The sequence below is a fragment of the Pseudophryne corroboree genome, chromosome 9 (genome assembly GCF_028390025.1).
Source record: "Pseudophryne corroboree isolate aPseCor3 chromosome 9, aPseCor3.hap2, whole genome shotgun sequence".
Classification (NCBI taxonomy): domain Eukaryota; kingdom Metazoa; phylum Chordata; class Amphibia; order Anura; family Myobatrachidae; genus Pseudophryne; species Pseudophryne corroboree.
The window spans coordinates 102270482-102296776 of record NC_086452.1 but is presented as its reverse complement, the minus strand read 5'-3'; the positions used below and the strand labels follow the sequence as shown (position 1 = coordinate 102296776).

At 46.3% G+C, this 26295-nt stretch overlaps 1 protein-coding gene and 1 long non-coding RNA gene across 5 annotated transcripts in view; one reads left to right on the top strand and one right to left on the bottom strand.

Moving 5' to 3' along the window:
- PAPPA2 (pappalysin 2) overlaps positions 1-26295 on the bottom strand; it is a 560359-nt gene that overhangs the window by 120257 nt on the left and 413807 nt on the right. For all 4 annotated transcript variants that reach the window (XM_063939706.1, XM_063939705.1, XM_063939704.1 and 1 more), the window contains 2 exons: positions 22724-22898; positions 5477-5690 (listed from right to left, as the gene is read on the bottom strand). In XM_063939706.1, coding sequence (XP_063795776.1) covers positions 5477-5690; positions 22724-22898 — 389 coding nt within the window. The remainder of the gene's footprint in view (positions 1-5476; positions 5691-22723; positions 22899-26295) is intronic.
- LOC134957660 (uncharacterized) overlaps positions 24852-26295 on the top strand; it is a 60797-nt gene continuing 59353 nt past the window's right edge. The window contains exon 1 of the long non-coding RNA XR_010186701.1: positions 24852-24924. This is a non-coding gene — a long non-coding RNA (uncharacterized LOC134957660). The remainder of the gene's footprint in view (positions 24925-26295) is intronic.

Here is a 26295-nt window from a genome sequence, read left to right as displayed (position 1 = left end):
GCTGTCTCATGTCAACCACTGTTTTTTTATACAGAGCTGACACTGTCACGTAATTTTCAACAGTACATCCACTCAGGTGTCGACCCCCTAGGTGGTGACATCACTGTTACAGACACTCTGCTCCGTCTCCACATCATTTTTCTCCTCATACATGTCGACACAAACGTACCGACACACAGCACACACACAGGGAATGCTCTGATAGAGGACAGGACCCCACTAGCCCTTTGGGGAGACAGAGGGAGAGTATGCCAGCACACACCAGAGCGCTATATATATATACAGGGATAACCTTATATAAGTGCTTTTCCCCTTATAGCTGCTGTATGTTTTAATACTGCGCCTAATTAGTGCCCCCCTCTCTTTTTTTAACCCTTTCTGTAGTGTAGTGACTGCAGGGAAGAGCCAGGGAGCTTCCCTCCAACTGAGCTGTGAGGGAAAATGGCGCCAGTGTGCTGAGGAGATAGGCTCCGCCCCCTTTCCGGCGGCCTTATCTCCCGTTTTTCTGTATATTCTGGCAGGGATTAAATGCATCCATATAGCCCAGGAGCTATATGTGATGTATTTTTTGCCATGTAAGGTATTTTTATCATGTTTTATTGCGTCTCAGGGCGCCCCCCCCAGCGCCCTGCACCCTCAGTGACCGGAGTATGAAGTGTGCTGAGAGCAATGGCGCACAGCTGCAGTGCTGTGCGCTACCTTATTGAAGACAGGAACGTCTTCTGCCGCCGATTTTTCCGGACCTCTTCGCTCTTCTGGCTCTGTAAGGGGGCCGGCGGCGCGGCTCCGGGACCCATCCAGGCTGGGCCTGTGATCGTCCCTCTGGAGCTAATGTCCAGTAGCCAAGAAGCCCAATCCACTTTAGTGAGTTCGCTTCTTCTCCCCTTAGTCCCTCGATGCAGTGAGCCTGTTGCCAGCAGGTCTCACTGAAAATAACAAACCTAAACTAAAACTTTCACTAAGAAGCTCAGGAGAGCCCCTAGTGTGCACCCTTCTCGTCGGGCACAGAAATCTAACTGAGGCTTGGAGGAGGGTCATAGGGGGAGGAGCCAGTGCACACCAGTTAGTCCTAAAGCTTTCTTTAGATGTGCCCAGTCTCCTGCGGAGCCGCTATTCCCCATGGTCCTTACGGAGTCCCCAGCATCCACTTAGGACGTTAGAGAAATGTAGATATATATATAAATATATATATATATATATATATATATACACACACACACACACACTAGTTTTACGGTCCCAGCATATACTGAGTCACCTCAGTCCCCACCCCCGTGATTCGCTCCACCCAGTTCTGGAAACCCTCCCATGCAAATCCTGCGTTTGCCACTGGCTGTCACGCTGGCAGGCCACCCCTCCCCATTTTGTCAGTAAGGGGGCATGCCCAGCGCTCTGTGATCTGCTGGCATGCCCCCAGTCCCTCTGTCTCCAGTGAATAGACCCTGCGCACATGCACACAGCGTTTATTCAGGTATCCGTTCAGATGGTCGACAATGTTAAGGTCGACACTCATTAGGTCGACCACTATTGGTCGACACTGACATGGACAAATGGTCGACGCATTAAAATGGTCGACACATGGAAAGGTCGACATGAGTTTTTAAAAAAAAAAAATTGGAACTTTTTCATACATAACGATCCACGTGCACTAATTGGGGTTCCCCATCACTTTACGCAGAAAACGACACATATTTTTTTTTAAACCCATATCGACTTTTTATGTGTCGACCTTTCATGTGTCGACCATTTTTACATGTCCACCATTTTCCCATGTCGGCCATGTCAATGTCGACCAATAGTGGTCGACCTAATGAGTGTCGACCTTAACATTGTTGACCATTCATACCGGAACCGTTTATTCACTGCTGCTCTGCTATGTAACAGTAACAGGGAGCCTCCCAACTGCCCCCATCCCCACCGAGGGACACTGCGGGTAGGACAGTGCCGACAAAATGGGACTGTTTGTGAGAGTTGGGAGGTATGGGAATGAAAGAGGAGACCATAAACCCATCATATAAGAAACACTGACGTCTTTATTTGAGGGCAACAGCTCCTCCATTACCCTAATCTTAGTAACTTCATCGGTCCAGTCATTAACAGATAGTAAAGAAGTTGATTCCCAAAACCAAGAAATCAAAGCTTTAATTCCATTGGCCTAATGAAAATGGAAAAGCAATTTTTATTTTTTTATTTGATGACATGAAAAGAGATCAGAAACCTAGGTGCAGTAACAGAGGGGATTTGAACATGTACTGAAGGGCACACATTGGGGGTAATTTCAAGTTGATCGCAGCAGGATTTTTGATAGCAATTGGGCAAAACCATGTGCACTGCAGGGGAGGCAGATATAACATGTGCAGAGAGAGTTAGATTTGGGTGGGTTATTTTATTTCTGTGCAGGGTAAATACTGGCTGCTTTATTTTTACACTGCAAATTAGATTGCAGATTAAACACACCACCCAAATATAACTCTCTCTGCACATGTTATATCTGCCTCCCCTGCAGTGCACATGGTTTTGCCCAATTGCTATCAAAAATCCTGCTGCGATCAACTTGGAATTACCCCCATTGTGTTATGGGCTTTCATTGTAATCACACAACGGTCTAACAAAACCTGCAGCTGTGCGGCCAGCGTTACACACTCCAGCAATAGCATCATAAAAAGCAATGAAATGATGAGAACCGCACTCCTTCCAGTAACAAACATAAAAAGATTTATCTGGCCACAATATAAGAGTAAAAGAGATCCATAACATGGAAAGTAGTTCCCAGGATTTTACTCCTTATGGAGTTTTAACTTTTTTATTGTGGCTGGGTAAAGTTTTTCTTATTTATTACTGAAAGCAAAGTGGGCCTCATAATTCCCATAGGAATTCCTGAGAGGCTGTGGTGGAAGTATGCATACAGTGTGTTACCTTACCAATGGCTTCAATTGGCCTGTTCTGTGTCTGTGACGTTATAGATTGAACAGGAACAAATCGAAAGTCTAAGCTACTCTGTGCCAACATGAGGGAATAGGGCAAATCCTTTATTATGCATTAAACGCCCCATATATTTATACTGCTGACGGACACCTATGCCCAACCACCTAATCTAATAGATTTCAATGTAATCACTGGTGGATGGTTGTATGGCAGAATAACAACAAAGCAACCTACTGTATGCTACGGACGGGGCCAGGGGACAAGGGGGGTTGGCGGCACATGCAGTTACTTGCACCGGTGTTGCTTATAATGCTTACGCACGGAATCATTGTCCCTGTTTTATAATTGTTTGTTTAGGGATTGTGTAATAATTAATATTTTATACAGCTTTTCTGTGTAGTTTATTTACAAACATCAGATGCAGAATGTTTGCACTTGGCACAGCAAACACTGTAATAACAAGCGGCTTTATATTTCTCCGTTCAACAACTATTATATAAACAAAAGGAGCTATGTAGACGGTACCACTCAGAAGTGCTTAGGCTTAACAAAACAATACATGGGTTTTGTCGAAGTGAAATAAGAAATATCACCAGTTTGTTTGCCTTAACACAAATTGCCACCTTGAATCTAGCGGCTACATGGCCTAAATCTTTTTAGGCTGAGCCATACACTGTTTTATTGTGTAGGGCACAGTGGGGGGCAGCGGCATTTCTAGAGAGGAGGGGACCTGTGTGCAGACTCCGTGTGTGGGCCCCCTCCTCTCCTGTAGCCGTCATCGCCACTGCACCATCTTTCCAGAGTCCTGCGCATGCGCTGTAGACTCTAGCACTGTGCCAGAGTCTCTAGCACTCAGTGCGCTAGCAGCGGCGGTGACGGCTACGGGAGAGTAGGGGACCCATACACAGTCGCCGATGGACGCCAGAAAGGTAAGTATAGAAGAAATGGGTGCAGTGTGTGTGGTGTGGGCCCCCTCTGGACTCAGGGGCCCGTGTGCACCGCACACACTGCACCCATTATAGATACGCCAGTGGTGGGGGGATTGCTGCGGATTTCAGGCTGTTGTAGTCACATCATCAGTCACCCTCTGGCTGACGTCCACCAGTACAGGGTGACCAGTTATGGTGTGGCTCTAGCATGACTTCATGTGACTGCAAGCAGTTTTATAGGCACATTTAAATGCCCTGGCATTCCACAAAGCTTAAGCTGGGCCTGGATGAATGTGTACTGTATAAAATGTTTTTTTTTGTGTGGCCTGACCTATTACGTTTCACCCACACTCCAAAAAAACATACTAGTAGCCTAATTGGCTGCTGATAAAAAAATTGCCATGCTGCTACTCGGTATCGCTGAGCATCTTTTCGTGCAGGTGTTTCATTAAAATGCATTTTATTCGCAAAATGATGCAAATAAGGCGCACAATCAGCTTTTGCTGATTAAAATGATGTGCAGTATGCCCATTCTGTGTGACTGTGACTGTGGCTGTGTCTGCATACGAAATGCTACGCTACAGTGTTTTCCTAGATAACACTGTAATGTACCATTTCGTATGCAGATACAGCCAAAGACGCACACAGAATATAGGCAAGCTGAATATCATTTTAATCAGCAATGTCTGCCTTTGTGTCCTATTCACACATTGATGCAAAAATAGATGTGTTTTCAGCAAAAAAAGATGCACAATGCTAACGGAGTTGTACGGGACCTGTCAGCTCACTCACACGGGGCATCTCCCGCTGCATGATGTATGATGGCACATCTGTAATTTGTTCCACAATAGAAGCAGCTGGTATGTGAGTCTGGAACTGTGAAATAGATCATACCAGTGTCTACAGGTGCCAGGTTCATGAGATTGACGATGTTATAGTATTTGGGCATTATTTATTATCATTATTATTTATTAACAGTTTCTTATATAGCACATCATATTCCGTTGCACTTTACAATTAGAACAACAGAGTAGAACAAAACTGGGTAAAAACAGACAGACATAGAGGTAGGAAGGCCCTGCTCGCAAGCTTACAATCTATGAACATTGTTTTCAGTTTATGTTTTGTGTCGGGCCTTCCTTTTTCTATGACATGATGACGAGGTTAAATGAACACATGTTGAAAGTGAATACTTTTAAATGAAAATGGAGAATGTAATATGACACCTACGCATGCCGTTGGACTGGGAGGTAGAAAGTATGATACATTATGTACATTAATGTATTGTGAGAGGGGACAAAGGTTCCAATTTAGAAATCTTCATGTTGCAAGTGTTGATGTGACTCGTGATTTATAACTGTTGGTAGCATGTAGAGATGGCACTAGGCTGGGAAGATTTACAGTTATGAGGAGTGTAAATGTGATAGCTAAAGGCGAGATGGATTTAGCACAACAAGATTACGTAATTGCTGTGCATCTATGGAACTTGCATTTGAAATGACTGTATATCGTCTGAGAAATGTCATCTTTGCATTTGGTGAAGATATTTTAACTTGTACTTTTTCTCACGTAAGTGAGCAATAGGACAGATTTATGAAGAATGAAAGGATTTTTGGCACTACCTCCTAGGCCGTCGCTCAGCAGCTTCTGCTACATGGTAGCCCGGCTTACACCTGTATCTGCACGTCGATCCCACATCATGGTTACCCTGCAGGCAGCGGAGGGTTAGCAGTTTGCCGTGGGCAATGGGTGTAGGAGCATCACATTCAATCTTGCAGTAGCCTTCAGGGAGAGACCATAGACCATACCATGTACAGGTCACCCAATGACTCATTCCTAAGAGAGAGAGAGAGAGAGAGAGGGAATAACCTTTTATTTCCCATCGTACTTCTACGTTCTTGTCTCATAACCTGCAATGTGTGTTGCTGACTGTTCTGTAGCATGGTTATTCTAAATGTTCCGCATCACACTGACACTAGGAAGGGGCACTCTGTTCTGCTTTGCTGTCCACAGGATTTATTTTGTGAAATACTCTTGTTGGCACATGTGTTTGAAGACCCTTTGGTGCTCTCAGTTCTGGACATGAAAGACTAAAAAGAGGCTTAATTGTACATGTGCTGCCTTTGAACATGCTCCACAGTTGAACAGAAAATGTTATGCCGATGATTCAGAGCATGACAGATCAGTGCGGAACAGGAGGCCTGGACAAACTTCTCTGACAGCCAGGAGCCAGGGCACAATGTTAGCAACCAATAATTTTGTACAGAAACACATTCTACAATAGCATACTGTACCACATTGACCAGTGACCAGAATATACAGCAATTGTAATATTCTATAGTATACAGTTCAAGACCATCAAATTATATAAGCTGAGTCCAATATATTAAACCAACCTCATGCCCTCGTTATCAGCGCAGTCTCTGCAGATCCCACCCACCTCATTACGTGGAGCCTAGCACATTATACTAGCAATGTCAATCTCAGTCCATTTTGTACACCAACTGCATAGAGAACATTCTGCTATAGCTTTCTTTCAGGCTCAGGGAAGGAGGGTACAGTATAAAAGAGGAAAAGATCATCAGGCTAGTGAAGATGTTTTTTTTGTTTAGGTTCTATAGGGAAATGGGGGCCCAAGGTGAAACATTATATCTACTCTTATTTACTAATTTTTTCTTACCTCTCCTCATGGGCTGTACTTTGCTACTACAATATATCTTATTGACATTGGATGGCACATAGTCATGCAATGGCCTGGTGAGACATCCCCTACAGCTTTTTATAATGGAAGCAGCTGACATCCATGTCACGTGACTTCATGCGCATACTGCAGGAGTGTCACACAGATTACAAGATTAGCTAGTGAGTGGGGAAATTTGAATAGCACTTTTGGGGAGGTTTGAGTCTCAAGTGGGGATGTCTGGTGTGCGTGTGGAGAGGTGTAAGTGGCAATTGGGAGGTCTGGTGGGCGTGTGGAGAGGTGAGAGTGGCATGTGGGGAGGCCTGGTGGGCATGTGATGAGGTGTGAGCTGCATGTGGGGAGGTGTGAGTGGCATGTAGGGAGGTCTGGTGGGCATGTGATGAGGTGTGAGCTGCATGTGGGGAGGTGTGAGTGGCATGTAGGGAGGTCTGGTGGGCATGTGTTGATGTGTTAGTGGCATGATGGGGGGTCTGGTGGGCATGTTGTAGAAGTGTGAGTGGCATGTGGGGAGGTTTGGTGGACATGTGGTGAGGTGTGAGTGGCATGTTGGAGAGTCTGGTGGGCATGTGGTGAGATGTGAATGGCATGTGGGGAGGTCCTAGTGCCATTTGGGAGCCATGTTGGCAGGTCTGAGTGCTATGTTGGGGAGTTTTAGACTACATTTGGGTTTGCGGGCATTTTATGGTAAGTGTGGATCTGAATACTTGTGGGAACATTTTGTGGACAGTGTCTTGTCCAAGATGCATGTGGTGGAACCAGGCCCAGTGACTGGGGGGGACGAAGAGGGCAGCAGTACCAGGTTCCCCGATTCCGGGAGGCCCTAAACTCTCAGAAATCTCAGGAGACCAGTACCTGTGTCTCTCTTCCCTGTGCCACGCTGCATTCATCAGGGAACAGACAGACAGACAGAGAGGGAGCCCAGCCAACTGCCAGCGGCCTCGGGTGGAACAATAAAGCTTGTTTTATGCCGACACAGCATATGTAACATCATGCAGCTGCACAGCAGGGGAGCCCGTAAAGATGGAGCAGCATAATCAGCATGCAGCGGGAGGTAAGCCTGGGCTGGGGAGACACAGGTCTGGTGGGGGTTTAAAAGCCTAGAGATGAAGTGACATGGGGGTAGGAAAAACATAAGGGTATGTGCTGGAGAGACAGAGGATGATGGGGCTGAAAGACATGATAGGGAGAGAAAGAATGAGAGACACAGGGAAGCTGAGAAACTGAGAGGGAGGCTAAAAGATACACTCAGTCTGAGAGACTAAGGGAGAGGCTGAAACTAGGATACACAGGGTTGGGAATGAGGCTGACGGGCACGGTGTGGGGAATGAGGCTGAAAAGACAAGGATGGTGTTGGAGAGACACAGATGAGGCTGGAACGATGCAAGTGAGGAGTGAGGCTGGAGAAACAGGGTGGTTGAACCAATGGGCAACGAGCCTGTATATACCGGGGAGGGATAGGGGGCCTCAAAAACATGAGTGTACCAGGCCCCAAGATTTCTGTTGCCAGTCCTGGGTGGAATTTTGGGATTGGTACTGGAGGCAGATGGACTAAATTTTTACCTTTCATGTGTTGTTCAGCCCATTCCAAAAATGACTTGGATAATAGAGTTCATATTCAGAATGAGATGTACTTCAAACACGTGTTCAAAGTACAGTATAACAGCTCCAATACAGAATCTAAAGCCAGGCCCTGTGGTATGAACAGTCAGGTTGAGGCCGAGGGTACTTTATCATTATCAACAGCGGCTGAACAAATGTAAACTAAAATGCACTAAAATAAAAATATACATTTCTTACAAAGTGTTTTTTTTCTTCAAATAGATGCACCGGAAAAGGTTAATGGAAGCTTACACAGGTGAACGCAGAATAGCAATTTTTTTTAAAAGTACAGAAGTGTGCATAATGGTCAAGGCAGCTACAGTTACCCCTGGTCTGCATTGATTTACTGTAGAAGAGGCAGGCATGTACTGTAAGTATACTTAAATGTGTAGATTACATCAAATTAATATAAATGAGTATTTAGTGGCCCTTTAAGATACTGAAAATTATCCTAGAGGATAATGTCACACAAATTGCAGTGATCTCTGTGATCATTAAAACACAAGCACTCCGGGGGTCTAAAATACATGTTTTGAAAGTCAAATTGCCATTGTTTTACTGAAATGTAAGTGATTAGCACATAGAATAATACACTGTCATAACATGCAGTCATTTTTATTTCTGTTACTGTTAATTACTGTCTCTTCTATTACTGGAAAGATTTTTTTTAAACAGCAATCAAATGTTTTTTTGCAATGACAGTGCAAGTACCATCCACATGCTGTGAAATGGGTCTGCAACCAGAGTCCTGGTACTGCTGTTTAAAAATAAATAAATCACATCTCCAGCAAACTCTGCAGGGTCCTGGTTGCTCAGTCAATATGCTTTACCAACATGGTGGGTTCCCAGCAACTATGCCGTCATCTGCAGCTTAAACATGGATACACCAGTGAACCTCCCAGTGCCTTCAGAATACCTGCTGGCCAGGTTCTGCTAGCATAAACAGTTCCTGCTGCTAAACACACACACAGCTTCTGGGAGCTTCTAGCAAGACAGGATTTGGAAAAACTGACACACCTCTTCCCCCAGCCCCTGTTCCCTTTTAAAACCCCACTGAAACATGACTAGGGACCTGTGCGTTTCTCAGGGCCAGCAAAACAGAGTGAGCCAGAGGAGCATGCCGGGAGATGTAGTCCTACTGGGTAGTAAATTCTAAAGAAACAGGAAATCACATCGGAGCATGCTGGGAGATATGGTGAAACTAGACAATGACTGCTGGGTAGACAGAAAGTACCAGCACAACCTCTACCCAGAGGAGAGGCCTCCCAGACTAAAAAAAAGACACCCTCCACAACAGTCTCTAAACCCTCACAAATTATATGGAGAGAGTCAGATATTGCCTTTGCACTTCCCAATAAAATTGGGCCTCCACAAAGTAATACCCTATGTGCTGAGCAGTGAGACACAAACTAGGGACCAACTTCTGCCGCTTCATGAAGTCTGCACATTGCCATCATGTGTGCAGGTGGTATACACAGGCATGCTTGTGATCATTACAGGTCCACCTGCTGCTGGACTACCATTAACTACTGATGCTAGAGTTTAGAGCAGTGTTAAGGTACAAGAGGAGAGTGACAGAGAGTGCACTGACTGCTAACGTGATAGCACACACATCCCATGAGATCCTGTACTTTCTGGCGGTTTCTCTCTATGGGACTAGGGCAGGCTGGCATTTATGGCATTGGGTTATATGATGTAAGGATCAGCTATAGAGAGCTCTGCTGCTGGAAGTGAGGTATGACAAGGTGACATTTTCTCTACCACCGTCTAACCCTAAATACTCCTTTGAAATTGTGCCAGATGGAACAGTCCATCCGTACAGTGGATAGGAATGACCGCACTTTCCCATGTCATACTGCTGTCATTATTTGACATTGTTACTGGCATTTAAAGAAAACAGTGCCTAGGTACTGTATGTAACAATTTTTATGGATGAGTATAGAGGAGATAATACAATTATCACTATGCATTGCAAACAGGGGCTGATTCAAAGGTGGACGTGGCTGCGCCTTTTGGCAGTGGCCCATCTGAGACTTATTCTCCGCTACAGATTCGGATTCATTTCTGATGTGCATCAGTGGGTATGATTGTTCAAGGACGGCGTTGCCCACTTTTAGCATCGCCTGGTGCGTCTTAGGTGCCACCATGAGTAATGTCCTCCAACGTGAACAATGAAGCGACTGTGTATGCAAACACATGCCTGCGACACTCCCATAACCCACCCATAGGAACGATAGTCTCCATGAATATGTTTAGCCACCTTCTCAGTCACCGCCCAGGAACGCTCTGCACTTTTCCAAGACATTTCTGATACCAGCACCTGCGTGCATGCACACTGGCCCTCATTCAGATCGGTGCATAAGGCAAAGTACTGATGTTCAGTATTTTGCGCAAGTACCAGACCCATACTGCACATGTGCAGTACAGGTCTGTGACGGTGAACACAGAATAGCATCAGACTGTCAGTGATTGGTAGTTTGATGCCTTTTGAGGTTGGCGACGGCCTCCGTTTCTTAAAATGGAGGCATGTTGCCGGCATTGTGGGGAAGGGAAGAGGCCAGGATTTCCATCAGAGGATGGAGACTTCCTGGTCTCTGTGTAGCAAAAACGGCTGCCGGCTTGAGTGACCCCATAGGCCAAGCATGGTGTCGCAGATGATCTGATGCTGCGTCCTAGGACGCAGTTGGGATCAGTAATGCTGCAGGAGGCAGCACCAGGCCCACCATCAGGGGGGTGCTGCGGGCACAGATGTCCCGGGCCCGGCTACTAGAGATGAGCGCCGGAAATTTTTCGGGTTTTGTGTTTTGGTTTTGGGTTCGGTTCCGCGGCCGTGTTTTGGGTTCGACCGCGTTTTGGCAAAACCTCACCGAATTTTTTTTGTCGGATTCGGGTGTGTTTTGGATTCGGGTGTTTTTTTCCAAAAAACCTAAAAAACAGCTTAAATCATAGAATTTGGCGGTCATTTTGATCCCAAAGTATTATTAACCTCAAAAACCATAATTTCCACTCATTTTCAGTCTATTCTGAATACCTCACACCTCACAATATTATTTTTAGTCCTAAAATTTGCCCCGAGGTCGCTGTGTGAGTAAGATAAGCGACCCTAGTGGCCGACACAAACACCGGGCCCATCTAGGAGTGGCACTGCAGTGTCACGCAGGATGTCCCTTCCAAAAAACTCTCCCCAAACAGCACATGACGCAAAGAAAAAAAGAGGCGCAATGAGGTAGCTGTGTGAGTAAGATAAGCGACCCTAGTGGCCGACACAAACACCGGGCCCATCTAGGAGTGTCACTGCAGTGTCACGCAGGATGTCCCTTCCAAAAAACCCTCCCCAAACAGCACATGACGCAAAGAAAAAAAGAGGCGCAATGAGGTAGCTGTGTGAGTAAGATAAGCGACCCTAGTGGCCGACACAAACACCGGGCCCATCTAGGAGTGGCACTGCAGTGTCACGCAGGATGTCCCTTCCAAAAAACCCTCCCCAAACAGCACATGACGCAAAGAAAAAGAAAAGAAAAAAGAGGTGCAAGATGGAATTGTCCTTGGGCCCTCCCACCCACCCTTATGTTGTATAAACAGGACATGCACACTTTAACCAACCCATCATTTCAGTGACAGGGTCTGCCACACGACTGTGACTGATATGACGGGTTGGTTTGGACCCCCACCAAAAAAGAAGCAATTAATCTCTCCTTGCACAAACTGGCTCTACAGAGGCAAGATGTCCACCTCATCATCATCCTCCGATATATCACCGTGTACATCCCCCTCCTCACAGATTATCAATTCGTCCCCACTGGAATCCACCATCTCAGCTCCCTGTGTACTTTGTGGAGGCAATTGCTGCTGGTCAATGTCTCCACGGAGGAATTGATTATAATTCATTTTAATGAACATCATCTTCTCCACATTTTCTGGATGTAACCTCGTACGCCGATTGCTGACAAGGTGAGCGGCGGCACTAAACACTCTTTCGGAGTACACACTTGTGGGAGGGCAACTTAGGTAGAATAAAGCCAGTTTGTGCAAGGGCCTCCAAATTGCCTCTTTTTCCTGCCAGTATAAGTACGGACTGTGTGACGTGCCTACTTGGATGCGGTCACTCATATAATCCTCCACCATTCTTTCAATGGGGAGAGAATCATATGCAGTGACAGTAGACGACATGTCCGTAATCGTAACCACGGTTAGGTGGTATATACAATTATGGACGGGCTGCCGAGTGCCGACACAGAGGTAGCCACAGCCGTGAACTACCGCACTGTACTGTGTCTGCTGCTAATATAGACTGGTTGATAAAGAGATAGTATACTCGTAACTAGTATGTATGTATAAAGAAAGAAAAAAAAACCACGGTTAGGTGGTATATACAATTATGGACGGGCTGCCGAGTGCCGACACAGAGGTAGCCACAGCCGTGAACTACCGCACTGTACTGTGTCTGCTGCTAATATAGACTGGTTGATAAAGAGATAGTATACTCGTAACTAGTATGTATGTATAAAGAAAGAAAAAAAAACCACGGTTAGGTGGTATATACAATTATGGACGGGCTGACGAGTGCCGACACAGAGGTAGCCACAGCCGTGAACTACCGCACTGTACTGTGTCTGCTGCTAATATATAGACTGGTTGATAAAGAGATAGTATACTCGTAACTAGTATGTATGTATAAAGAAAGAAAAAAAAACCACGGTTAGGTGGTATATACAATTATGGACGGGCTGCCGAGTGCCGACACAGAGGTAGCCACAGCCGTGAACTACCGCACTGTACTGTGTCTGCTGCTAATATAGACTGGTTGATAAAGAGATAGTATACTCGTAACTAGTATGTATGTATAAAGAAAGAAAAAAAAACCACGGTTAGGTGGTATATACAATTATGGACGGGCTGACGAGTGCCGACACAGAGGTAGCCACAGCCGTGAACTACCGCACTGTACTGTGTCTGCTGCTAATATATAGACTGGTTGATAAAGAGATAGTATACTCGTAACTAGTATGTATGTATAAAGAAAGAAAAAAAAAACCACGGTTAGGTGGTATATACAATTATGGACGGGCTGCCGAGTGCCGACACAGAGGTAGCCACAGCCGTGAACTACCGCACTGTACTGTGTCTGATGCTAATATAGACTGGTTGATAAAGAGATAGTATACTCGTAACTAGTATGTATGTATAAAGAAAGAAAAAAAAACCACGGTTAGGTGGTATATACAATTATGGACGGGCTGCCGAGTGCCGACACAGAGGTAGCCACAGCCGTGAACTACCGCACTGTACTGTGTCTGCTGCTAATATAGACTGGTTGATAAAGAGATAGTATACTACTAATATTATATATACTGGTGGTCAGGTCACTGGTCACTAGTCACACTGGCAGTGGCACTCCTGCAGCAAAAGTGTGCACTGTTTAATTTTAATACAGGTTGAGTCTCCCTTATCCAAAATGCTTGGGACCAGAGGTATTTTGGATATGGGATTTTTCCGTATTTTGGAATAATTGCATACCATAATGAGATATCATGGTGATGGGACTTAAATCTAAGCACAGAATGCATTTATGTTACATATACACCTTAAACACACAGCCTGAAGGTCATTTTAGCCGATATTTTTTATAACTTTGTGCATTAAACAAAGTGTGTCTACATTCACACAATTCATTTATGTTTCATATATACCTTATGCACACAGCCTGAAGGTCATTTAATACAATATTTGTAATAACTTTGTGTATTAAACAAAGTTTGTGTACATTGAGACATCAAAAAACAAAGGTTTCACTATCTCACTCTCACTCAAAAAAGTCCGTATTTCGGAATACTCCGTATTTCGGAATATATGGATATGGGATACTCAACCTGTATAATATTATGTACTCCTGGCTCCTGCTATAACCTATAACTGGCACTGCAGTGCTCCCCAGTCTCCCCCACAATTATAAGCTGTGTGAGCTGAGCACAGTCAGATATATATATACATTGATGCAGCACACTGGGCTGAGCAGTGCACACAGATATGGTATGTGACTGAGTCACTGTGTGTATCGTTTTTTTCAGGCAGAGAACGGATATATTAAATAAAACAAACAACTGCACTGTCTGGTGGTCACTGTGGTCGTCAGTCACTAAACTCTGCACTCTCTTCTACAGTATCACAGCCTCAGGTCAATCTCTCTCTCTCTCTCTCAACCCTAATCTAAATGGAGAGGACGCCAGCCACGTCCTCTCCCTATCAATCTCAATGCACGTGTGAAAATGGCGGCGACGCGCGGCTCCTTATATAGAATCCGAGTTTCGCGAGAATCCGACAGCGTCATGATAACGTTCGGGCGCGCTCGGGTTAACCGAGCAAGGCGGGAAGATCCGAGTCGCTCGGACCCGTGAAAAAAAACATGAAGTTCGGGCGGGTTCGGATTCCGAGGAACCGAACCCGCTCATCTCTACCGGCTACTCTGACAGGAGGAGAGGGCCCGGGCCACTCATGCCGCCGTCGCGATGCTCCACCACTTTTCATTACCGAGTTCTCGCACTGTCAAAGGTGGGGGAGAGGATGCTAAAAGCTTCTATTGTAAACGTCCCTCCCAAAATGGCCGCCGCCTCAGTGGAGACAGTTATTAAAGACTACTTTAATAACTGTCTCCTCTGAGGCGGCGGCCATTTTGGCAGAGACTTTTCAATAGAACCTTGCAGCGTCCTCTCCCCTCTACTGTGACAGTGCCACAGGGAGAGTGAGTGGGAGAGGTAAAGTGTGTGTGTAAGTGTGTGTGTGCATGTATGTATGTATGTGGGGGATTTTTAGGGGGGGGGGGCTGCCTATTTTGCGAGTCCTGGGCCCCAGAATTTCTGATGGCGGCTCTGGGCAGCACTACCATATTAGTGCTATTGCTTCTATGTAAGCAGCAGCGATCGCTCCTCCAAACACATCTTAATGAGGGCTACTACTGTATGTGACGCATGCACCGTTTTTAAGGATTTTCACGCACGCACTGTAGTAAAACAAGCTTAACTCCGTGAACTTCGCCACTGAATGAACATCGAATGATATTTCAGAAATAAGATTTTCCAGGTTTGGTCATTTTGACAGTTATCCTGGGAGTGTGGCAGTAAACTGAATCCTACAAATTCATAATTATGGATCTTTTTTAATGAGCATGTTTGAAATCTCAAGTGTTTCAGATTAATGCCCTTATTTATCAATGAGTGATAAAATAAGAATTTACTCACCGGTAATTCTATTTCTCGTAGTCCGTAGTGGATGCTGGGAACTCCGTAAGGACCATGGGGGATAGCGGCTCCGCAGGAGACTGGGCACAACCAAGAAAGATTTAGGACTACCTGGTGTGCACTGGCTCCTCCCTTTATGCCCCTCCTCCAGACCTCAGTTAGGATACTGTGCCCGGAAGAGCTGACAAAATAAGGAAAGGATTTTGGAATCCCGGGTAAGACTCATACCAGCCACACCAATCACACCGTATAACTCGTGATACTATACCCAGTTAACAGTATGAAAAATAACTGAGCCTCTCAACAGATGGCTCTAAACAATAACCCTTTAGTTAGGCAATAACTATATACAAGTATTGCAGACAATCCGCACTTGGGATGGGCGCCCAGCATCCACTACGGACTACGAGAAATAGAATTACCGGTGAGTAAATTCTTATTTTCTCTGACGTCCTAGTGGATGCTGGGAACTCCGATTATACCAAAGCTCCCAAACGGGCGGGAGAGTGCGGATGACTCTGCAGCACCGAATGAGCAAAAGCAAGGTCCTCCTCAGCCAGGGTATCAAACTTGTAGAACTTAGCAAACGTGTTTGAACCCGACCAAGTAGCAGCTCGGCAAAGTTGTAAAGCCGAGACCCCTCGGGCAGCCGCCCAAGAAGAGCCCACTTTCCTCGTGGAATGGGCTTTTACAGATTTAGGATGCGGCAGTCCAGCCGCAGAATGTGCAAGTTGAATTGTACTACAGATCCAGCGAGCAATAGACTGCTTTGAAGCAGGAGCACCCAGCTTGTTGGGCGCATACAGGATAAATAGCGAGTCAGTTTTCCTGACTCCAGCCGTCCTGGAAACATAGATTTTCAGGGCCCTGACTACGTCCAGCAACTTGGAATCCTCCAAGTCCTTAGTAGCCGCAGGCACCACAATAGGTTGGTTCAAATGAAAAGCTGATACCACCTTAGGAAGAAATTCGGGACGTGTCCTCAATTCCGCCCTATCCATATGGAAAATCAGATAAGGGCTTTTACATGACAAAGCCGCCAATTCTGACACACGCCTGGCCGAAGCCAAGGCAAACAGCATGACCACTTTCCACGTGAGATATTTCAGTTCCACGGTTTTAAGTGGCTCAAACCAATGTGACTTAAGGAAATCCAACACCACGTTGAGATCCCAAGGTGCCACTGGAGGCACAAAAGGGGGCTGAATATGCAGTACTCCTTTAACAAACGTCTGAACTTCAGGCAGTGAAGCCAGTTCTTTTTGGAAGAAAATCGACAGAGCCGAAATCTGGACCTTAATGGAACCTAATTTGAGGCCCATAGTCACCCCTGACTGTAGGAAGTGCAGAAATCGACCCAGCTGAAATTCCTCCGTTGGGGCCCTTCTGGCCTCACACCACGCAACATATTTACGCCATATGCGGTGATAATGGTTTGCGGTCACCTCCTTCCTAGCTTTAATCAGCGTAGGGATGACTTCCTCCGGAATGCCCTTTTCCTTCAGGATCCGGCGTTCAACCGCCATGCCGTCAAACGCAGTCGCGGTAAGTCTTGGAACAGACAGGGTCCCTGCTGCAGCAGGTCCTGTCTGAGCGGCAGAGGCCATGGGTCCTCTGAGACCATTTCTTGAAGTTCTGGGTACTAAGCTCTTCTTGGCCAATCCGGAACCACAAGTATAGTTCTTACTCCTCTCCTTCTTATTATTCTCAGTACCTTGGGTATGAGAGGCAGAGGAGGGAACACATAAACTGACTGGTACACCCACGGTGTCACTAGAGCGTTCACAGCTATCGCCTGAGGGTCCCTTGACCTGGCGCAATATCTTTTTAGCTTTTTGTTGAGGCGGGACGCCATCATGTCCACCTGTGGCCTTTCTCAATGGTGTACCATCATTTGGAAGACTTCTGGATGAAGTCCCCACTCTCCCGGGTGGAGGTCGTGCCTGCTGAGGAAGTCTGCTTCCCAGTTGTCCACTCCCGGAATGAACACTGCTGACAGTGCTAACACATGATTTTCCGCCCATCGGAGAATCCTTGTGGCTTCTGCCATCGCCATCCTGCCTCTTGTGCCGCCCTGACGGTTTACATGGGCGACCGCCGTGATGTTGTCTGACTGGATCAGCACCGGCTGGTGTTGAAGCAGGGGTCTTGCCTGACTTAGGGCATTGTAAATGGCCCTTAGTTCCAGAATATTTATGTGTAGGGAAGTCTCCTGACTTGTCCATAGCCCTTGGAAGTTTCTTCCCTGTGTGACTGCCCCCCAACCTCGAAGGCTGGCATCCGTGGTCACCAGGATCCAGTCCTGTATGCCGAATCTGCGGCCCTCTAGAAGATGAGCACTCTGCAGCCACCACAGTAGCGACACCCTGGCCCTTGGAGACAGGGTTATCAGCCGATGCATCTGAAGATGCGACCCGGACCACTTGTCCAACAGATCCCACTGAAAGATCCTTGCATGGAACCTTCCGAATGGAATTGCTTCGTAAGAAGCCACCATCTTTCCCAGGACTCGCGTGCAGTGGTGCACCGACACCTGTTTTGGTTTTAGGAGGTCTCTGACTAGAGACGATAACTCCTTGGCCTTCTCCTCCGGGAGAAACACTTTTTTCTGTTCTGTGTCCAGAACCATCCCCAGGAACAGTAGACGCGTTGTAGGAACCAGCTGCGACTTTGGAATATTCAGGATCCAGCCGTGCTGTTGTAGCACTTCCCGAGCTAGTGCTACTCCGATCAACAACTGTTCCCTGGACCTCGCCTTTATAAGGAGATCATCCAAGTACGGGATAATTAAAACTCCCTTTTTCCGAAGGAGTATCATCATTTCGGCCATTACCTTGGTAAATACCCTCGGTGCCGTGGAAAGACCAAACGGCAACGTCTGGAATTGGTAATGACAGTCCTGTACCACAAATCTGAGGTACTCCTGGTGAGGAGGGTAAATGGGGACATGCAGGTAAGCATCCTTGATGTCCAGTGACACCATGTAATCCCCCTCGTCCAGGCTTGCAATCACCGCTCTGAGCGATTCCATCTTGAACTTGAACCTTCTTATATAAGTGTTCAAAGATTTTAAATTTTAAATGGGTCTCACCGAACCGTCCGGTTTCGGTACCACAAACATTGTGGAATAGTAACCCCGTCCTTGTTGAAGGAGGGGTACCTTGATTATCACCTGCTGAGAATACAGCTTGTGAATCGCCTCCAGCACTGCCTCCCTGTCCGGGGGAGCTGTCGGCAAGGCAGATTTGAGGAAACGGCGAGGGGGAGACGTCTCGAATTCCAGCTTGTACCCCTGAGATACTACCTGTAGAATCCAGGGATCCACCTGTGAACGAGCCCACTGGTTGCTGAAGTTCTTGAGACGGGCCCCCACCGTACCTGGCCTCGCCTGTGGAGCCCCAGCGTCATGCGGTGGACTTAGAGGAAGCGGGGGAGGACTTTTGTTCCTGGGAACTGGCTGTATGTTGCAGCTTTTTCCCTCTACCTCTGCCTCTGGGCAGAAAGGACGCGCCTCTAACCCGCTTGCCTTTCTGGGGCCGAAAGGACTGTACCTGATAATACGGTGCTTTCTTTGGCTGTGAGGGAACATGGGGTAAAAATGCTGACTTCCCAGCTGTTGCTGTGGAAACGAGGTCCGAGACACCATCCCCAAACAACTCCTCACCCTTGTAAGGCAAAACTTCCATGTGCCTTTTAGAATCTGCATCTCCTGTCCATTGCCGAGTCCACAATCCTCTCCTGGCAGAAATGGACATTCCGTTTATTTTAGATGCCAGCCGGCAAATATCCCTCTGTGCATCTCTCATGTATAAGACAGCGTCTTTAATATGCTCTACGGTTAGCAATATAGTGTCCCTGTCTAGGGTATCAATGTTTTCCGACAGGGAATCTGACCACGCAGCTGCAGCACTGCACATCCATGCTGAAGCAATAGCCGGTCTCAGTATAATTCCTGAGTGTTTATATACAGACTTCAGGATAGCCTCCTGCTTTCTATCAGCAGGTTCCTTTAGGGCGGCCGTGTCCGGAGACGGTAGTGCCACCTTCTTTGACAGGCGTGTGAGCGCTTTATCCACCCTAGGGGATGTCTCCCAACGTCACCTATCCTCTGGCGGGAAAGGGTACGCCATTAGTAACTTTTTAGAAATTACCAGTTTCTTATAGGGGGAAGCCCACGCTTCTTCACATACTTCATTTAATTCATCCGAAGGGGGAAAAACCACTGGTAGTTTTTTCTCCCCAAACATAATACCCTTTTTTGTGGTACCTGGGGTAATATCAGAAATGTGCAACACATTTTTAATTGCCGTAATCATGTAACGGGTGGCTCTATTGGAATGTACACTAGTCTCATCATCGTCGACACTGGAGTCAGTATCCGTGTCGACATCTGTGTCTGCCATCTGAGGTAGCGGGCGTTTTAGAGCCTCTGATGGCTTTTGAGACGCCTGGGCAGGCACGAGCTGAGAAGTCGGCTGTCCCACATCTGTTATGTCGTCAAACCTTTTATGTAAGGAGTTGACACTGTCACGTAATTCCTTCCACGTGTCCATCCATTCAGGTGTCGAACAGAAAAAAGGTTTTTAGGCGCTGAACAGGGTCGTGCAAATATAGCACTGGTAATGGCAGCCACTTGGTAAGGAGGTAGCCGGCCTCCTGAAAGTGAAACAACTAAAACAAAATCACCAAGTAGGCGCACGGTACCTCTCTGCCTCTTGAAGAAGCCGCCTGAGGTGCGGAGAAACGCGTTGAGGGTACAGAAGTAAGGGCCACACTTGACCATTAAGTGTCCCACGGAGCACGACATCCATCACTTTCAGCCGTTTGTTACAAGTTACCGGTGAATGATCCAGCCTGTGATTCAATCACTCCACTCTAACTCTCCTTGCATTTGGAACATTGTTACCTCCTGCCCGGCCGGGCGTCGCTCAGCAAGCTGGAGGATCTGTATGGTGATCTAATACAGGCAACTGGTGCTGCACAGAAAGAAGTGGCTTTCATCTGAATATACCGCTGACGGATGTCTCACCCATGCACAGGGTGATAACAAGCGGTTTCTTAACCATTTATCCCGTACAGCAAGAGATCATTACGTCTCAGTGAGTAACATTAATCGGCTGGTTTATTTTGCTCCAAGGAAACACTATTTAAATCTGGACACCTTTATGGTCACAAACGCTAATTACATCAGTTTACAGGACTTCCTTTTCATTTAAACTGTCTGATATGGAATTAATGTGAGAGATTAACCCTATCTTACAGAGACGGGTTCTCCTGCATATTAGTGTCCCTTTCACTTATTTATACACTTTATGTGTGAACTATAAGGTATAATACCTCAGTTATATGCTCTGTGTAGTGTTGTGTCTTTTAATCAGTTTGTTATTGGTTTTATGTTAATAAATTGTGTTTTTATCAACATCACTGGTACCGTGCGCCTACTTGGTGATTTTGTTTTAGTTCATTCAGGTGTCGACCCCGCAGGGGGTGACATCACATTTATCGGCTCCTGCTCCGCCTCCACATAAGCCTCCTCATCAAACATGTCGACACAGCCGTACCGACACACCGCACACACACAGGAAATGCTCTGACTGAGGACAGGACCCCACAAAGTCCTTTGGGGAGACAGAGAGAGAGTATGCCAGCACACACCAGAGCGCTATATAATGCAGGGATTCACACTACACACAGTGATTTTTCCCCTATAGCTGCTAATATTACACAGATTGCGCCTAAATTTAGTGCCCCCCCTCTCTTTTTTACCCTATGGAGTCTGGAAACTGCAGGGGAGAGCCTGGGGAGCGTCCTTCCAGCGGAGCTGTGAGGGAAAATGGCGCCAGTGTGCTGAGGGAGATAGCTCCGCCCCTTTTTCGGCGGACTTCTCCCGCTTTTTTATGGAAAGTTATGGCAGGGGATTTTACACATATATAGTCTTAATGACTATATTATGTGGTAATTTGCCAAGTAAGGTACTCTTATTGCAGCCCAGGGCGCCCCCCCCCCCAGCGCCCTGCACCCATCAGTGACCGGAGTGTGTGGTGTGCATGGGGAGCAATGGCGCACAGCTGCAGTGCTGTGCGCTACCTTAATGAAGACCGAAGTCTTCTGCCGCCGATTTCCAGGAACGTCTTCTTGCTTCTGGCTCTGCAAGGGGGACGGCGGCGCGATTCCGGGACCGGACGACCGAGGCTGGGCCTGTGTTCAATCCCTCTGGAGCTAATGGTGTCCAGTAGCCTAAGAAGCCCAAGCTAGCTGCAAGCAGGTAGGTTCGCTTCTTCTCCCCTCAGTCCCTCGTAGCAGTGAGTCTGTTGCCAGCAGATCTCACTGAAAATAAAAAACCTAATTTATACTTTCTTTTCTAGAAGCTCAGGAGAGCCCCTAGTGTGCATCCAGCTCGGCCGGGCACAAAATTCTAACTGAGGTCTGGAGGAGGGGCATAGAGGGAGGAGCCAGTGCACACCAGGTAGTCCTAAATCTTTCTTAGTTGTGCCCAGTCTCCTGCGGAGCCGCTATCCCCCATGGTCCTTACAGAGTTCCCAGCATCCACTAGGACGTCAGAGAAATTTCACTGTGAGTGATAAATTGCACCAGCCAATCCGCTCCTAACTGTCATTTTTCAAACCCAGCCTGTGACATGGAAGTTAGGAGCTGATTGGCTGGTGCAATTTATCACTCACAGTGAAATTTATCACTCATTGATAAATAAGGACATAAGATTGTTCCTCAAGTGTTGATATTGTACAATAAAAAGATATTTTAGAATTAAATAGTTTAACTCAAATTCATATGATGACTGCATGTAGGAGCAGCTTTAGTGTAAGGTACAGTATACAGGCCCTTTATTGATACTTAGCCAGCTTCTGTATCCTGGGAATTGATATACAGGTTGAGTATCCCTTATCCAAAATGCTTGGGACCAGAGGTATTTTGGATATGGGATTTTTCCGTATTTTGGAATAATTGCATACCATAATGAGATATCATGGTGATGGGACCTAAATCTAAGCACAGAATGAATTTATGTTACATATACACCTTATACACACAGCCTGAAGGTCATTTTAGCCAATATTTTTTATAACTTTGTGCATTAAACAAAGTGTGTGTACATTCACACAATTCATTTATGTTTCATATACACCTTATACACACGGCCTAAAGGTCATTTAATACAATATTTTTAATAACTTTGTGTATTAAACAAAGTTTGTGTACAATGAGCCATCAAAAAACAAAGGTTTCAGTATCTCAGTCTCACTCATAAAAGTCCGTATTTCGGAATATTCCGTATTTCGGAATATTTGGATATGGGATACTCAACCTGTATTTACCTTGGAATTTTGCAGGAGGGAGGCAGGTGAAGAAGCAGCTTTTCCCTGTTTCTGTACCATCAGGGCAGGTGAAACTGGCGTGGAACACAAGGGACGGAGGGGGGAGTCCACAATCCAGCAGCTCACAGGTTACGTTCATGTTCCAGTGCCCGGCAGAGCATTTCAGCACAGCATCCTGATTTAAATGACAAAACAATACAATGTAAATAGTAGACAATAGACATGAGTATTAAAATATTTGTATTTCAAAATAAGCGGAAAGGAAAGGTCACACAAAGCTAGCCCCAGGGGCCAGGCCGAAACGTCAGAAACACAGGGCTAGCTTCATTTCCCTTATTTCAGGACTTTTTTGCTTATAAAATCATTAATAGTCAAATGCATTTATTTATTTTATGCAGAATGCAGATGGTATATAAAGCACATGGTATGCAATAGGTAAAGACCATATGCCCCCTGTCCCTCTCTGTCGGGGGACACTGCGACCCGCGGGACTCTGCAACCCGCGGGACACTGCCCCACCGCGGGACACTGCGACCCGCGGGACACTGCCCCACCGCGGGACACTGCGACCCGCGGATGGAACAGTGGGACAGACTGTGAAAAACGGGACTATTCCGTCAAAATCGGGACAGTTGGTAGGTATGCCTAAAGGACATAGAAGGGTACAAGCTGGCATTCCAGGGCTGGTAGAAGGGTACAAGCTGGCATTCCAGGGCTGGTGCTAACAGAAAACTTTACAGTAGTTCTATAGGAATGGGTATCCTGTTCTATATAGAGCAGTAAAACGATAGTTCTATATTGTGTTGTGCTGTATGACAATCTAGCAACTGAATGGGAATAAAAACTGTATAAACACAGGGCCTAATTCATGTTTGTATGGAATTCTGTGTAATTAAAATTCAAATGCAGCAGGAGGTAGACGCCTCCTGCGTGGATTTGCGAGATCCGAGTGTTGCAACTGAGGACGCAGCCTCAGATCACCATCACAACCATCAGTTGCATGTTGCAATGTTTTTAGGCACCGGTCAGCCTGCGTAAGCTGAAGCTTATTCAGGGCCTAATTCAGCATGGATCGTAGATGTGTGAAAAAACGCACATCTACAATCCATTACCCTGACATGTGGGGGGACGCTCAGCACAGGGCAAGTACGCCCCGCATGCCGGCTCCAGCCCACCCACACCCCCCACATACATGTAAAAGCATTGCACGGCGACGATGCTTTTGAATGTTCAGGGTAGCTCTCTGCCTACACATCCTAGCTGCGAAGACAGGCAGCTACCCGCCATGTTTCAGGTTGCAGAGCGGCTGCGTGTGATGTCACGTAGCCGTTGCACCCCACCCTGCAAATGGTCCGGACATGCCTGCGATGTCTGTACCGTGCCCCGAAAACACTCCCACGATGTCCCCTCCCGCCCCACGAATGCCTCTGTCTGTCAATCAGGCAGAGGCGTACACAGATGTGAGATGCCGTCGCATCTCACAGTGTGCGCACGTGCAGTGCAGCTGCTGCGCGTGCGCACACTTCAAAGGGCTTTAGCATGCGAACGCTGCCATTCTGAATTAGGCCCTCAGTCTTCGTCTTCACACCTTCAAAACGGGGGCCCCTGTTTTGAAGAACGGTGCTGGGAGCCTCCCCCACCCTGAATTAGGCCCACAGTGCAGTAGGCAACATCTCTTATTTAATGGAATCAAAATGTTTATTTAAGATGCTAAGGGGGGGGCATTTAGGAAGTTACGGAGCAGGAAAACAGGCATGAGAACCTTACAGAGACCATCCAAACTTCTCTTTGCTGCTAATACAAACATCTATAGCTGGCAGTTAAGTGAAGGATGTAATACTCAAATTGCTTCAAATTTAAGTTGTGAATGTTCTAATGCTCATATTGACTATAGGCTCTAGCTACTGTACATTCACTAGATGCTGCCAGACACATCACTATGCACTTGCTAGAATCTGTGGCCAAGTTACACAGATCTGGAAGGCAAATCTGTCTCAGATCCAGTAGTTTGGAGGGTGACACATTGTTTTCTGTCTCCTGATGACCACACAATGCCTGATGTGACAAGCTGCCAGCAGGAGTTATTGTCCCTCCCAGCTGATCTCTTGTCCCATCTGGCCTGGCTTTGGTTGAATTGGACAATCGTTCTGAGTCTATGAAGCAAGGATTTTGTGGGCAGTAAAACAGTTACTGTGTGTACGGTACGTCCAGCTTTAATCCACATTATACAAAGAAAATTATAGATTCTCACACCCTAATACCTAAAATGGGAACTGATAAGATGCTCAGGACATTTATACATACTAATATCCCTAAAATGTTGGTATAAATATTAAGTGTCATTTAAACATTAAGGGGTTTATTCATCAAGCTGATTGGGTCTATTACACATGTGTCAAACAGTAGTTTCTGCATGTTCTTAGTAACTAACCCATTCAGCATTGCCATAACGCAGGAGATATCACTGATGTGGTCCACTGTCTTCATGCACTAGCATGGGGATCTACTTTTATCAAATTCCTAAAACTGATGCCATCTTCAGATGACGGTAGTACTCAGAGGCCCCTTCCTTCCTACCACCCCTTGGGCCTTGCGTTTCACAGTTTCTCGCATGCACAGTAACACTGCTGGATCAAACCAATCTGTGTAAACTTGTGTTGCTACTAATTAGTGGCTATAGTAGAATGATAAGACTTGCAGGGGCAGGTGATTTTTTATGGCACCACAGCAATATTGAATTGGTATAGTAGTTTGGTATCATGATGAGTTGGATATCAAAATAAAGGGAATGCAATAGGGTACAATAATGAGTAAGAGTAATTGGGGAGAAGACATATTTGTAGTTGGTTGGGAGGATGGGTGGGCATCATTACTCAACTAGAACCACCGTGTTAAAAAAAATCTGCAGAGAATTTATGCACCTCAAGCCAAGCCAAGTATTTTACCTGTATGTAGGAAAGACACTGCATTAGCATCTGCAGCTGGGATTAAAGTATGGGGCCCCCTGAGAGAGGGGGCACGGAGGTATTCTGACTGTACATTTAAAACGGAGCAACCCTTCAGCAACTATGTTTAGTTCTTCACTGCAGGTTTACACAATAAAAGCACATGTCTGACAGGTCTAGAGTTCATGGTTTTATTGCAGCTTTAAATTGTGAAGCAATGTTAGTAAATAACACTTAGTTTTTAAAAATCAATCTATTTTTAAGTTAAAATGAACTCATGATATGTGCACTTGTATACCTACACTAGGTGCTTCATCGCGCCCTACGGGCGCTCTTCACACCGTCGGAAGGGGCTACGCCCCCTTAACCCCTGCACGCCTTTCTGGGGTTCAATATATGGAGTATTACCTGCATTCCTAGTTTTGTTAGTGTTTGAATATTGCACAATGAAAGGGCGTCCGATGATGAAGGGGGCGTAGTCCCTTGCAACAGTAAGGGGTTTGGGAAGTGGGGACCGCGAATGGGGGAGGGGGTATGAAGGCGCTGTGGGTGGGGTAGGAGCAGGGGTGTCGCAGGTGGGGGATGGCAGCTGCAGGGCTGTTTCGGATGGAGGAGGGGTTCCGAAGG